The following is a 15,856-nucleotide window of genomic DNA, read 5'->3' as shown; positions in this document are numbered from 1 at the left end:
TTTTGTTTTTTTGCCATTTCATTAATTAATGCAATTATAACTCAGAAGATGTACATCTTTTTTATGCTATTTGTGGGTGTTTCTATCTATTTTGTAAACTCATTTGTAATTCCTCAACAACGTTTAAACATTTGAGTCACATATTTAATTTAATTATTTATTAAAATTGTTATTATAGAGTATTTTGCTTTAAATGTTGGAAACATGTTGAAGCTTTCAGTAGTTGGAACTAAAAATGTGCTGCATAGTGTTCTGGTTAAATGGAAACACAAAATATTGCGCTCACTAATGTTTGTCAAATAGAATTAGGTTTAAATAGATGCCAGCATATGTGCGCACATTTTAAATATTTAATGCAATTCTAATTGTGCAGCAACTAATTTATATCCACACACAATACTCTACTATTTAGATAGGCCTAAATTTATGCAGGCAAACATTTGCCATAACATTTATCACCATCGGTCGCTTTTGCACATGATTTATTATTTTAAAATGGAAACTATATTAGGGTGTGTGAGTGTGTGTGTGTGTGAGTGTGTTTGAGTGTGTGTGTGAATTAATTTAAGTGCAACGTCGAAAAACCTCTGAACAAGCCGCATTTTGGGAAAAACTACATATGAAAGTATATGAAAGCATTAAATTGCATTTAAAACTAATTAAAATTGTAGACAACCACTTACGCTAATAAATTGAACAATGTGTGTGATTTTTTTTGTTCCTGTTTCAAGTTGATTGTACAAATTGTAATGAGCTTACCTGCAATTAAAAGAAGAATAAATAGTAAAATTTAATACGTTTTGCTTTTAATTTTTTTGTTTTGTGATTTTGGTACAGTGCTGCAAATGTATAGCATTGTTCAACAAAAACAATGACCAAGCTCGAACCTGATGTCTATGTCCAAGTGCATGCAACAATATTTGCAGTTCATCAACACAAATATAGACAGGGGATGGACGGACGGACAGACAGACGCTGTTCGGTCGGTTGCAAGTGCTGCCCAGTGCTGTCAGCGCTCACTGGCTGCACTTTTTCACATGCCGCAGGTAATTTGTTACTCATGACTAACGCACAATGGCCAGACAGTGAGCCAGTACATACTATACATACATACATACGTGCAACGTTTGGTTTGTTTGTGCCTCAAGTCCCCACTAAAAGAAACGTAAAACTAGAAAATGCTCACATAAAAAACAACAAACAACAATCTCATGGCACGTCAACAAAGCCCCAAAGGCACAACTCACACATATGATCTAAACTGAACTGAACTATAGCTCTACAGAAGGCAATGGGGAAGAGGAGCAAGGAGTGGGAGAAGGGCGTGAGCCGAAGAAAAGGGCAGAAAAGCAAAGCTGCGTAGCGCCAACCAAAAAAGGCTGTCCAGTGTCATTGTTGTCGTTATAGGAGTAGTTGTTCTTGTTTTTCCTGATGCTGTTCCTGTTACTGCATCTTTCAATTTAACCCTTTTTCCGTTCAATTCATTTTCGTTGCGTCTATAAAACCGAATCGAAGCGAAGGCAGGAAAATTGAAATGACATAAAATGAAAATTCCAGTATGTGTGTGCACAATATAAGCCAATGTCCATGGGGAAATGGTCACCAAGCACGAGAGTACACGAGAGCACAGCTACAGCTACAGCACCAGAGCAGGGCACACCAGTCCAGACCGGACCAGACAAGACTATACCCAACCAAAGCATAGCAGCCCATGTGAAAACTAATGAAAAAGGCCAGCAAATAAGTAATGGGATAGGGGCAGAGACAGGGCCAGTGCCAGTGCCAGGGGCAAGAGCAACAAAAAGGGGCAAACTCATCTTCCTCGTTGCCAGCATTGTCAGCGTCATCAACCATATGAGCGACGAATCCACGATGACTCCACGGCGCCGACGTTGACTCATTGTCTTGCCACAGTGGTTCACAAATAATCAAGTTAGAGCCAGAGCAAAAATTTATCACAAGTTGTCAAAATGCTGCCGTTTGGGGGCATGTGTAGTCGTACGTGCAACGTTCCAGCTCTCGTCTTTGCCTCTGACTTTGCTCTGTTTATGATTCCATTTAGCGCCCGCACGCCAATTATAATGACAATGAATAATTATTTGTGCAAAGCGAGAGGCACAAAGCATGAATGTGCGGTAAGGAGCGGGGCGGCCGTCTCCGTCATTCCCATCATTTCTGCCACCAACACCCGTAATGGCAGCTGCAGCTGCGCCAAATCGGGGCGTAAATTGCTAGCAGATTACTTTTTGTGAAATTTTAATGAATGTATAAAGACGTACAAAAGGTCTACAGATGTGAAAAGGAGAAAGGGCAGCACAACTCTGGTGTTTTACCATTATAGTAATCAATGGCGCCTTTGTTGTGCAAATGCATTTGCGTTTTCGGCAGACGACATTTTCCCTCACTATACAAGTATAATTGATATATTCTTCTCTACTAAGTTGACCGCTTAATTGTTGGTTATGAATATTTTAGCAGGCTTTTCTATGCGGAGTTTGACAACGGAGCTTTATTTCTAAATGAAATGCCGCGGTAGCAAATTATTTATAGTTTCTTAACAAACACTAAAGAAGATTTGCTGGTAGAAGTAGAGGAAGGTCTTTTAAGAGAGCTTTTGTGCCGATTATTGTTTAGTTCAAAAAAGACTGCTCCACTGCACGCATATCGTCTGATTTAGCTCAGTGGGAATTGGGGATAATTGATAAATTAAAAATACTATTTTTATGAAGTCGTTTTGACACGATGCAGGAGTTTAAAGCGAATTCAGTGAAGGTACGGACGGGATTTCTTTGAAGGAAAATATTTTGAAAGGTACAATATTACTAGCGTACTCAGCTAGCGTTGGTGTGCCACACAATGTTAGTTTTAGGACGCCTTCCGTTCGGTTTCTTTTATCGGTATATATTCTTATTGGTTACCTCTTATGAGGTAATTTATAGGGAAAACCAAAATTCTTGAACAAATTCAAAAAAGGTTAACCGAGCGACTAATATGAAAACACAAAATTTGATCAAAATCGTTTGAGCTGTTTCAGACTATATAGGGAACATACATATGTATACACTTTCATTTTTATATATATGATATCTTTTGCAAAAACATTCGGGTTATAGTATGCATTTAATTTTACAGTTAATCACTAGCAATAGTGAGGTGCACTTTTGTCACTTACATCGACTGCGTTTCATCAGGATATATGTATTAATTATTTCAAATATTTTTCATCCCTCTGATAAGCAAATATAATACTTAGTAGTTAGAATTTTGTGTAAATGGCTTCCACTGCGAATGCAAATTGTGTCGGCATTAACAATGGTGTGCCGATTACATTAATTACACATGGACCCAATTCCAAAATGTGCACCCTTAGTTAAGAATATCAGGAACGACGAATACAAATGACACCACAGAGGAGATGCAGGACAACGATTCGTTTTAATTGCCAAAAATTTCTACATATGCACAAATTAGTGTAACAATTGCAATCCAACTGCAGTTGAAACACCCACCTCCCTACACACGTTCATGTGTTCCGTTAATGATAATGATGATTATGCCAATGCTAGCACGTAGGACAAAAACCCTCCTGCGCTCTTCGACAATTTACACATTAGAGCACAGTCGCCGAAATATTAGTCTGAACAAAAATTTGCCGCCGGAGTTGGAGTTGAATGGCGGTGTATCGTTTATGTGTTGCTGATGCTGGCGTTATATCAATTACTCAATACCAAAATGACACTCGGACAGATACCATTGACAGCCGATGCTGCCGCCCGCTGTGTCAACCACCGCACGTACAATACATACTCGTATAGGAGTATGTGTACTCGTATACTTGTATACTTGCAACACAGTCAGTGCATTTTGTGGCATTGAAATTGAGCATTGAAATTGATGAAATAATTTTCGCAGTGACATTTTTGGTTTGCATTGAAACGACTGATAGATGAGGTGTTGTTGGCGGACTGGCCTATGCACAGATGCGTGCTACAAATTGTCCTGGCACGCCCATCGCCGGACTAAACCACCCAACACTACGAGTACAGCAACGACAGCTGTCGCCATATGCGTAGAATTTGATTTTGGTTCGATAATTTTGGGCTTCGCATGTGGACACATTTTGTTGCGCCCAAGGGTGGCACGCAAATGGAATAAAATGTCTCAATTATGCTTTCATTAACAGTGAAGTTCTCTACCAAGCTGAACTTTTGGTTTTTTTTTTCAGCTATATTAATACATATTTAGTTAGGAAGTGTGTAGTACTGAAGTTATAATAATTTTCAATTTTTAAATAAGTATTTTCGAATTGGTGGTATAGTTGAAGATTTACGCGAAATCTGGACTATGACTATAAGCTTGGATCTGAGGTTTCACTCGGCACAGCTTTCATTGCAACTCAACTTTCAAAGCCTGTAGAACACCAATTAATAATGAAAAGTGTCTCTATTTTTCATATGTGGTACCATTATGTATTGACTTGGTATTTGCATAAACAATTATATAAGTCTTTATTCAAAATGATTGCTTAAAAGAGTTTTCCTTTATGGAATCGAATATCTTAGCCGATACATTTTTAGCATTAACAGCAGCTGCGTCATCTGAGAGCAATGAGCAGCACAGGTGAGCAGAGTAATGGTTACCCCAATGCTATGAAAAGGCATTTAAAAGCACCCTTTGCTCCACCCAACACTAAAATCTCTTACTTGGCGTCGCCTTGTTTTTATTTGCTTAAATTTTTTCAACGTATAAACGTCTTAAAGCTTCCTTACATGTTTTACAAGACACATACGCCTTTTTTTGAATGACTTTTGTTGGTTTTTTATAAAAAAGTGTAAAATATGTGTTTATGTTCCATTTGTGTAATATTGTATACATTATGTTTGTGTGTCTTTTGTTCGTGTATGGGGAAGTATAAAATGATGTATAAAAAAATATGTGTTTAGCGTTGGGCTTCCACAGCCCTACTTAGCTATGCTATACTTAGCTATACTACTATAATTTTTTTTTTTTGCTTTTTTACTAGTTTTAATATTTTTAGATTTTTTTTTTGTTTTATTGTTTTTTTTTTAATTTTTATGTTAATTTTATTTTTTGTTTGTGTTTATATTTTTAATATTTTTGTATTTGTTTGCGCTAAAGTTATCAACTAATTCTTTGTGCCTTTGCAGGTTTTAGTGCTTTTTTTGCGACCGTGTATTTAGTAGATGTTTTATGTATTTTCCATTGGTCTGCTACGACTGAGCATACTTGTTTTGTGAATGGTTCAATTAAGTTCAGAATCTTCTAAATGTAAATTTCCTATTTAATTATCCAACGTAAAATTTAAAAGTGTAAGCTTGGCGCAACCTCAGCAACTACGTTTATCAACTGCATTAAAACATCGAAAATTTTTTTTGGACTTCAGCTTTTGCAATTGTCTAAAGGCACAGACTCTTGAGATAGATTCCCAAAAGCAGCTCATTTAGATTGTTTCTATATATTCTGGCGAAGGCCTATGCCTTCATGTGGCTCGGCCACAGATTTAACATTGGCTGAGCCTATGTTTGTGATGGTGCTGGTTGATGTTGTTGTCGTTGTCGGTGTAGTTGTAGTTGGTAGGTGGGCTGTTGTGTTGTTTACTAATGTATCGCGTGCTTTAGTCTCCGAGGTTTCCAAATCGTTTAATTTGTCGGCACTTTCATTTTCCACCTCTTTCACTTTTTGCTCCAAGGTCGAAGCCTGCTGCTTATCACCAATATCGTTCCACAGAGCCACCACCGACTTATCAACCATGGACTTCAGATACCTGGGGGATGCTAGCTCACTGTTCGAGTTCGATGACTTTTCACTGGGAAACTTGCGATCCAGTTCGGCATCGGAGTCAACCGATGGGTGTGCCAGAATGGTCGGACCATCATAGCCATCGAATATTGAATCTAGATTTCGGGTCGACTCCAAACGTCGATAGCATGCTTGAAAGATGGCTCTGATGCGGTCGAAGGTCTCCGGATCATAGACCGAACGTGCAGTATTGGTCTGATCGAAGGGCTCCTCAATGCACAGCTCATTCCATTGGTGAACATCGTTTTTGGCCGCCTTGGATGCTCGGCACACCTCTATCGGCAGCACGCCACCCACACGCACCGATATCGCAAACTTTCCATATTCAAAGACACTGTAGTAGTGCAGAAAGTTTAGCAACAACTCACCCAAGGTCTGAACATTCTCCGACGGATACGGATTCATAACCTCATTCATGTCCACATAGCCGAAGTCGCAGGGTTGCATGAAAGCAAACTTCTCAGGATACAATTTATGCAGACAGGGCAACACTGGAGGACTAACACCCGCTTGCAGAAAGTGTATGACCATGAGCATCAGCGAGTAGCTGGAGATGGTCATGTTCTTGGCATTATTGATGTTATGGAACTGAGCCCACTGCTTAATGGTAATTGCCATGGGACGCACGCGCCATTCCAACTGCGAATAACAGTAGAGCAGATGCGTATTTCGAATGCCCACAGAGTTATTGAAATTAATGTCGACCTCAACTTGGCGACGCCGATCGGTGAAGCGCAGTATTGGCACTCGAGCCTCAATCAAATTGAAGTCCTTAAATACGTTGGTATTTTTGAGAAGACCTCGCATTAGCTGCAAATGATAGACGGCCTCCATGCGCGGATCAATGTTGGGATTTGTGCAGGCCAGCATGCAAATGTCCATGTCCGAGCATTTTGAGCCAAAATAAGATATTGACGATCCCACCAGATACAGGCCATAACGTGGATATGTAGCCTATTTAATAAATGATGTTTTAAAACAAAGGGGGAACGGCATCAATCACCACTTACCATGGTTACTGTGTAGATAAAACGCCATAATCTCATCTTTGTCTTGTAAATAGTGCGCGTTTGTTGCGATTCCAAAAATTTCTTCCATATACCCAGTGTTAAGGGCTCCCACTTAGCACGGCTGGGCATTGAGCGGGGAGGCCGCTTCATTTCCACTAGATCAGCGCGTTGCAGAAAGCGATCAGCGGGCGTATATCCAAAAAAGCCATGCAAATAGCGATTATGCATGATGCTTGGTAGCTCGTCCTCATACACATCGTCCTGAGGGATGTGCAGGCAATAGTACCAACATGATAAAATCGTATACATATTCTGCCTAGCCGACCATACAAATGAATACCCTTCACAACTATTTATAAAAATATACTTTGAAGACTCCAGATCAACATGAAATATTAATTCTTTTTTGATTGCCGTAAAGCTTGAAACACTAATTGTGATTAACAAAAGCATTACAGCTTGAATAACAGATAAACAGACAAACCTGATGTGAAGGGTATACATAGTTTCTATTCAACGATTGCTTACCATTATTATATTGGCTCGTCCAGAGGCGCTTACAGTACCCTTGCAGGAACAAAGCGATGCCGTACCAGACAAAATAGATGCCAGCGATAAGTCATCCTTGTCAATATCTATTCCCGCATCTTCATGAGATTTGTCGGCGGCCACAGCTGCAATTATTTTGGCAAGATTGATCACACTATCAGGTATCGATGGTTCTGGCTTATAATCACTCTTCTCACTCTCTCCGTGCGACGAGTATTTGTAGCCATTTTTAGGCTTTCGTTCACAATCCTTCAGGTATTGCATATCGCCATAGGGCACCAAATTTGGACCATCCAAATTCGGGACCTGAGCGCCTGCCCCGGTAGCCATGCATTGCACCGTAATTTGGCGCACCAAGGACTCAACGGATGCGTCACTTAACTCACTGTCCGAGCTCTCGCTGGGGGAACTGGGTGCTATGCTTGCATAGGACTGACCATCATCATAGTCGCCGCATATGGAACTGGCATGTGACATTGTGGGGCGAACATCCTGGTCGGAGTTCTCCTGCTTGCAGACATGAGAATGGAGATCATCTAGAACAAAATCTGTATTCGATGTGGTCTCCATGGCATCCGAAAATTTGCCATTTCGTTGCTCATAGTCCGGATGCAGGCCGACTTGCTCTCCTTCTGATGTAGCGCTAGTAGTGGCCCCTATGCCGCCTGCCGCATCGGACGGATCCATAGCACCAGTAGCGGCATTGCAACTGCCTCCGCCAGCACCACCACCACCACCTCCAGCGTGTTGTTGATAGTTTAGGAAGTGCTGATAGTTAAAGTTCTCCATGTTGCGCGATTGATAGTAGCGCGAGTGCTGATGCTGTCGCGACTGTGGCTGAAAGCTGCGCACATCCGAGAACTTGGATAGGCGACGCAGCGATGCCTGATTGCCGCTGCTTATAGGAACGCTGATGCGGTGCTGCGACGTCTTGTCCTCTGCACCGTTTGGGAGATCGTTGTACCGCACACGGTTGCGATAGCTGCGCTGTGGGTGGCGCGTGCCACCAGTTCCAGGTGAGTTGATCGAGTTACATTCCTCGTTTATGGGACGCACAGCGCGCTCCATTTGGGACTTGGAGGACGAGGTGGACAGCGAGCCGGATGAGTTGGATGAGCGCTCTTTAAGTAAATGTCCCTTGGATCGCTTCTCACTTAGACGATCCTGGGAATAGTTTTGATACTTGTAGCCACGACCATTGACACTGCTGTGCTCACTACCGTTCGGCTGCTGATAGCGCGGTTGATAGGAACCACTCCCACGCGGTTCAAACTGCTTGAATCGCACTCCACCTCCAACTGCACCATTGGCCGCAGAGCTATTATAGAAAGTCTTCGACTCGCGGTGAAACGCGCCGCCCAGATCTGTGGGACTACTACCATAGCGTTCGCGATACGGACGCCCATAGGCGGTATTCACGCCACCATAGTTGCAATGGCTCTGATGCCCATTGCCGGCGCCCGCGTTGTTAAAATTTTCCGCCGCTTGCTCCGCTTGCTGTTGTTGCTGCTGCTGCTGAGCAGACTGACTACTTGGCATATTTGTCGACGAAGTTGTAGATGGAGCTGTATGACGATTGGAGCGTGGCATGCCCGGTCCGGATGCATGTATTCCACCTCCAGTTTGATTGTAATAGCCCGGATAAATGAAACGTTGTGGTGTGCTGTATGGATGGTCAAAGCCAAGCGGCATCAACGGAATACCATATTGCGAGGCGTAGCCTTGATTAAATGGATAGTTGCGATCAAACTGCCATACGGCATTCTCCGCATGCCACAATCGCCGCTGCGGTGCACTAGGCATGTAGCCCGAATAGATGAATTGCACGGGCGATATGTTGCCACTGCTACCTCCACCTCCTGGTCCAGCGATGCCACCACCACTGCCACCTCCACCGCCAGCAAAGCGATCAATGGGCGAGTTGGCGCCCGACGAAGTATGCGGTGCGGCTGTGCTGCCACCACTTATGGCATTCGGCAAGAGAGGCAAGTGGGTCGGTGGTGGTGGGGGTTCAGTACGCAACTTACGAGGCGTTATAGACGTTGGAGTAGGTATGTTAAGCGTTATGCCCGCCAGATCTCGGCCAATGTTATAGAGAAACTCCATAGAGTACTTGTAGCCGCCGGGCGGACGCGGATATGTGTTTAGCAACGGATTACCCGATCTGCTATCATCAACAGCTACTTCCTCCGGCTGATCTTCGGATAGGGATTCGGTTTCGCAATCCTTACTTGGCATAAAGCTCAACTCACTATTTTCCGAAATCGGCTGGAATTTAGTTGACGTTGACATCGCATCCATCAGGGTGGTGGTGCTGATACTGTTGTTTTCGCTCAGCAGCGTTTCAGGCGTTACTGTCACCGCTACAGCTGGAGCGCTGGTTGGCATTTTTCCAATGGCAGTGCTTGTTATTACCGCTATCGGTGGCGCAGACGCTGTTGTTATAGACGTGCTCGTTGATGCGGTTGTTGTTGTTGCTGAATTTGTTGCAAATGCCGCTACCGTCACCGTTGCCACCGCTGCAGATGCTGCCGCTGCTGCCGCTGTCGTTGTTGTTGTCGTCGTCGCCGTGCTAGCTGCACTTGTCGCCGCTGCCAGCGCAGTTGACATTGCTACTTGCGGCCAACTACGACAAGGAACGACATATAGTTCTATGTTAGACGCAATTACAGAATTTTCAACCCAAACAATTCTGTATTATCTAAATGGGCGTGTGGTTAACCAAATTGCTTGATACTTGTGTGTTCCTTTTGTGCTTAAAAAAGCAAATAATTGACAAAAATAAGTGAAGTCGAAAGAAATTATCACCGCTTGCCGAGTTTTTTTTTTTTGTCCGCTCGAGATGACTGGAATTTTCTGCGTGTGCCCCAAGCGAAACGTCACTCGATAATATTGCACAAATTTTCACTTCAACGCGTAATTTATATTCATTTTGTTCATTATTAACATAGTAATTGGATTTTTGCCATCTCAGATGTTGCTAATAGTATTATTCCACCAAAAGCCAAAAATTTTCCGCAATACTTCAACAATAGCACAACGGGCTCACTTCCTTTTTTCATAGGTCACTTGTCAGTCTACGAGACAGTGTTGCAATGTATTGCAAACTAATAGCACAATAGATGCAAGCAGTGTTGGTAGCTGTGTGCAAAAGCAGCAGCACACGGATAACGTAAAGCTCTTCTGCTGTTTTATCGATAACTTTTTAAAATCTACTAAGGGCTATTAGATTTTAGTATTTTGTGGTTATTTCAATCTAGAATCCGTATTTGATGACTGGAAATGAAACATTCGTGCTTACTTGTTATACTCTCTATATGAAATGTACAAGAGTATATATTTGGTTTACGCTAGCTGAAAAATGTAACTGTGAATCTATGTCTGTTTGTCCGTCTGTCCGTATGAGCAAGTGTCAAGTCAAAGACTATAAGCTAGAGCTAGAGACACCAAATTTTGCACAAAGATGCCTTATTTTTTTATGTCCCCTCCACTTCCCACCTATGGGGGATTTTCGCCATTCGTATAATCACCTATTTTACCAAATTTTATACCAAGATACCTTATATGAATACGCAGAAATTGTGTATTTTTCAATTTACCTCCCTCCCTCCTCTCCAAGGTAGTTAGTGATATTCCATAACTCCCGTAATTTCCGAACCAAATTTGGCAAATGCCCCCAGTTACTGATTATGTGTCCGTGTGCCAAGTTTCATTATGATAGGAACCTATAGCTATAAATATAATTGCTCCCCAATCGCTACCAGCAGCTGCAAACATGCACTCATAGATAGACACGAATTGACACGTATAGACATGCATACACCCAAATAGACACAATTGCTTTGTATACACGTGAGTTCGAATACCGAAAGAGGTAAAATCAATCAAAATTTTCATTTTAATTTTCTTAATTTCTATAATTATACTAAATATATGTATGTACTTGTTATATTTGTTATTTATCTAGGATAGATGCCGGAAAACAATAGGAAGCATTAAATAATATTAAGGGTTTGTAAATATCTCAAAAGTTTCAAATTTGCTTACGACAATTGATCTGCGTATTTAAAATACTAGTCTGCATGCCATGTTGGATGTGCCTAGCTTGTATGATTCAAAAGTTATTGGTAGTATGTTTGGTGTTTAGACTTTATACTGTAGTATGACATTGCAACATACAGGTATAGGGAAAGAAATTACATAACTAAAGTTATTTAATTATATTTTTTCTTTCCTTCCTAGTTTGCAGAACTAAACGATGAGGGGTCTTCTGATTCATACTTGTAGATATTATTGTTGCTGTATTGTAGATTTGTTCGTGAAAGTAATTTGTGTAGTAAAGGTGTTGGTAAGCTAACATTATGTCTGTCAACTCTTTTTATTATTATTTACCGCAAGCAGCAAGCTTTGTTTTGCCGTCAACTTTCAGCATATTCCTAAAGGCTTTGTACCCCAGTGGGGCCCAAGTACCACTTGAGCCAAATTCTTTGACGCATTGCGTTTTCAGTTGCGAAATACAAAAGGCGCGTTGTCACTCACTCACACATTGAAAGGTTCACACGACGTGAAAAAGAAACTCATTGAAGTTGACACATTTTTCGTCACTTGCCAAAGCAACCAAAGCTAGGATAACAAAAAAAAAAAAAAAAGAAGAAATATCGTGAAAGGCTGGCGCGTTTTCAACACTCGACATAGTTCTTTTTCGACAGAGTGCGACCCATTTTGGGCGCAAATACAAAGAAACTGATGCTGCTACGGCCCCTGCTTCCAAATTACATTTACAATTTGATTTGCTTATGTAAATTATTGAAATTACCCACAAAAAAGTAACCACAAGTAAGATTCGATTTGGCGGCTTAACAAAATGCAACCAACATAACAAAAAAGAAGCAACAGAAGCAGAGGAGAGGATGAGATTACGAAAAATTCTATATTGCCTTGCTCTGTAATTTGAAACAAATCAAATTTATTACCCAGACGTAAAGACGCCAATGACGGTGCCAAGGCATTGGTACTCTGGCACTGGCAATATTTAGCGACCAGATGCGGCGAGCATATGAAATGAGTTGCCAGAGACCTTTCGTGCATATTCAGATATTGCGCACATATTCTAATTAGATTTATTTGCCCGACGAGTATTGCGGCATAGAGATTTTACAATTTTAAATTTTCTTCCTCTTCATTTTTCGCCCCTCTGCTTTATGGTCAGCAGAGCAGGGGGGTGTCTGTCCAAAGGGGTGGCTTTCAATGCATTAGATGCGAATCGGCTGATAAGCATAACCTTAGCCTCGGCCTCAGCTCAGCCATCCACGTGAAAAATCAGTGAGTCATGCTGTATTAGTGGCCCATGCGGGCTGGCAGAACGTGTGACGCGTGTTTCAGATTTTCGATTTAGCACACACACCATACACACTCACACACACACACACGTACACATATCTTTACTTTATAGTGTATTCTGTGTTAGCTACAGCTGACTCATTGGCAAACTAAAAATTAGCCTGGCTACGGCAAAAAAAAGCAGTAAAGTTTCATATTACATGCAAGCAATTTGCCAAATAAACTGTCAGCAAGTAAAGAGGGGAGTTAGCCCACAAAAAAGAGGATGGCATTGGTTTTAGCAACGGCTTCATCGATTGAAAGCTGAATAATTCACATACAGAAAAGGAAAATAGCAAAATACGTATGTGCGTCGAACAGTAGGCCATATTTCCCGACTACGCGGACAAAATTCTAATTCATTGGCATCTTATTTTGCAGACAATTTGTGGCGAATTTTGGGAAAATTGAAATTATATTTATTCTAAACTACAATTGTATTTTATCTCAACAATGCTTTTAAATCATTTTACAGAGTTCTTGTTGATTTGTGTGACAAACAAAGTCAAAATCAAGCCCGTTACATCGTGTGCTAACTCGATCCAGAAATATTGTAAAATGATTTGAAATAATCTAAAATTTTGATTTGCAAGTGGGAATAATGGAGCCAATATGAAATACGTGTATAATACATCATATATTTAAGTGTACACGAATGACATTGAGAAGCCATTCATGTATTTGAAATATCGAAAAAAAATGGATCACAAATTTGTGTGTTTCTATTATAAGTTAACAATAAAGAGTTCAGGTTATAAGACCTTTTCTACTAACTAAGTAGAATTAGATATAATATATAAGGTATTTAATGAGTGAGCGGAAAAAGTTTATCAAAAACCGATGAGTGCATAGAATTATCAATTTTAGCTCCATTGACAAAGCTTTTAGTTTTTCGAATCTATCTTCAGGAGATGATACCTTGAAGATTCAATATATCGCTTGCCTACATATTTAAAAGCATCATATAATAGAATCGAGTATAAAATTGTTCACCACTGTACATCATCTCGGTCTGGTGTCGTTGTGGGTCTCGTTCTCTGGCGTGTTCCCCAGGGCATGCACAATAAATAAGTTGCTGCTGCTTCTGTGGGACGACTGATGGGTATATACGAGTATGTATGTAAGTCTGTGTAAGTGTGTGTGTGTGTGGGTCACGGCGGGGTTGGTCGGCCTACCTCTGCTCACATTACCTACCCAGCTACCTACGCATTGGGAATGGCCGTAGGGGGAGCGACATTTTTGGTTCGTTGGTGGTTGGGCAATGGCATCGCAATGGCAAAAGAAGAAAAATTGAAGCAGCTGAATTATTTCAACGCATTGCTTTTAATTTTTATCAACCTAATCGTCTACGTAGTCCTCGTTGTTGCCGCTTGGGCGTCGCAAATAATGCGTGACAGCTAATTAGATTAAGTTAATTTGGCTTTTATTAGCAATCAGACCTAGAGCAAGAGTGCGCGCTTAGAAGAATTTCTCGATTTGCGCATTTTGGTTAATAATTATATTAGGCAAACTCCCGGGGGCGGAGCAAAAGCAACTGTACATTGGTGATTGCGTTTCATGCCGAGCTCTTGGCTGTCAAAAAAATGAACTGACAACGTCCAGTGTACCTGTCTGTCTTCTTTTTTTTTTTTTTGCCGCAATGCAACACTGCGTAAGTGCGTGCCCTGCTATGTGAGGGAATATGTCGGCCGTTCGTGTGTGTGTGAAAACAAATAATTAATAATTCATGTAGTACAATTGACAGTGCGCGGCATGGCGCCTGTTTCAACTCTTTGCCATCCTTTTTTGCAATTGCTATCTTTGTCGCTCTCACCCTATCTCTCCATGCGTCTCTCTCTATCTGTCACTCATTGCTTGTCATAAATTTACAATTACACATGCGCTACCGATGAAGTTGATGTTCCTGCTGCCGTTGCCACTGCTGCTGTTTCTGCTGCTGTCGTTGCCGTTACTACTTGCCTTCTACGTTTTGTTTTTTAATTTAATAAATTAATAAAACAGCAACGTGACAACACTGGCAACGGCATCAAAGTGGCAAAGTGTTGCCATTTGCATTTTTAATGGAGTTGCTGCGTCGCGTAAAAATAATTATCAACTGAATTGATGATGAGACTCAGCACACATACCATCGCATACACATATACAGACACACTCACACACACACACAGTGTTCTCCGGCCTGCAAGTGGGACAGCGCAACCAAGTCACTTGATTGGTTGAGTGTTGTAAAAGGCAACACAAACATCTCTTAATTGAATTTCTTAATTTGCGTGCAGAAAATTTTCCGTGCCAACTTTGTGACTTTCTAATGAAAGTGCCGTCCAGGCAGAATAAATGCGAAAATGCGAAGCAAAAAAAATGATTTTGTTGCCTAAAAATTTCACTCTCAATTGGTGAACGAAAAACAAACTTTTAATTGCATGTCCGCAGGCACAGGAAAAAATGAAAAGAAAATGGACAAACTTCTTCTTCACCATTTAGGCATAAAATGTAGAAAAATGCATGCCCGAAACGCGCACTTTTATTTTGTTCCACGTGCTTTTTCGTGCCCGACAATTTATAAGTGCGGCAAAAATTTTACTTTTCCTTTTGGCACACTTCGGTACAATGGACGGCGTGCCGTGCGCTTCCTCTTCCTCTACTTGGGCTGGAGCGGGGACTATTGCTGGTGCCCCTGGTGGTCTGGTGTGCGCACCTGGGCGTAGTTAACCCCAATTACAGCGTAAAGCCGTGTAGACAGACTGACACACACACACACATATATACTCAGACAGACAAGCAACTAGCAAGCGCGCAGTAGTTAAAATATTTAAGCAACAACAGAGCCCGCCAAATGTAAGGCAAAAAATGCAGTGCGGCAAGGAAAAGAAAAACGAAAAAACGTAGGGAAAATGTAAGTAAGATGAAATGTTGCCGCAGGCATTAAAATAATAAGGATAAGGAAGCGGTTGTTAACCACGAAACCGCTCAAAAATGAATGAATGAAAGGCAGACAGTAGTCGGCAGTCAGAACAGAACAGAACAGGCAGCAGTTATCAAAATGGGTAACTGTGTGAGCGAATGAGTGAGTGAGTGATAGAGCTGGATTGTGAGATCGT

The 15,856-nt window shown here is 41.3% G+C and overlaps 2 protein-coding genes across 5 annotated transcripts in view; both read right to left on the bottom strand.

The window, feature by feature from the left end:
* Window positions 1-15,856, bottom strand: part of LOC115621929 — a 155,638-nt gene that overhangs the window by 89,947 nt on the left and 49,835 nt on the right. The window lies entirely within an intron of this gene.
* On the bottom strand, window positions 4,700-9,906 carry LOC115621927 (poly(A) RNA polymerase gld-2 homolog A). 2 transcript variants are annotated; one of them, XM_030515772.1, is made up of 4 exons: window positions 7,568-9,906; window positions 7,359-7,504; window positions 6,831-7,091; window positions 4,700-6,774 (listed from the first exon to the last, which is right to left on the bottom strand). In XM_030515772.1, the coding sequence occupies exons 1-4, from the start codon at window positions 9,765-9,767 to the stop codon at window positions 5,473-5,475; spliced, it is 3,909 nt and encodes a 1,302-aa protein (XP_030371632.1). In that variant the 5' UTR covers window positions 9,768-9,906; the 3' UTR covers window positions 4,700-5,472. The 2 variants fall into 2 exon arrangements, with proteins under 2 accessions (XP_030371632.1, XP_030371631.1); XM_030515771.1 differs by having other exon boundaries at window positions 7,359-9,906.

This window comes from Scaptodrosophila lebanonensis, unplaced genomic scaffold, assembly GCF_003285725.1.
Source record: "Scaptodrosophila lebanonensis strain 11010-0011.00,11010-0021.00 unplaced genomic scaffold, SlebRS2 tig00000024-arrow-pilon, whole genome shotgun sequence".
NCBI lineage: Eukaryota > Metazoa > Arthropoda > Insecta > Diptera > Drosophilidae > Scaptodrosophila > Scaptodrosophila lebanonensis.
Note: the sequence above shows the minus strand (reverse complement) of the source record. Positions and strands in the feature narration are given on the sequence as shown.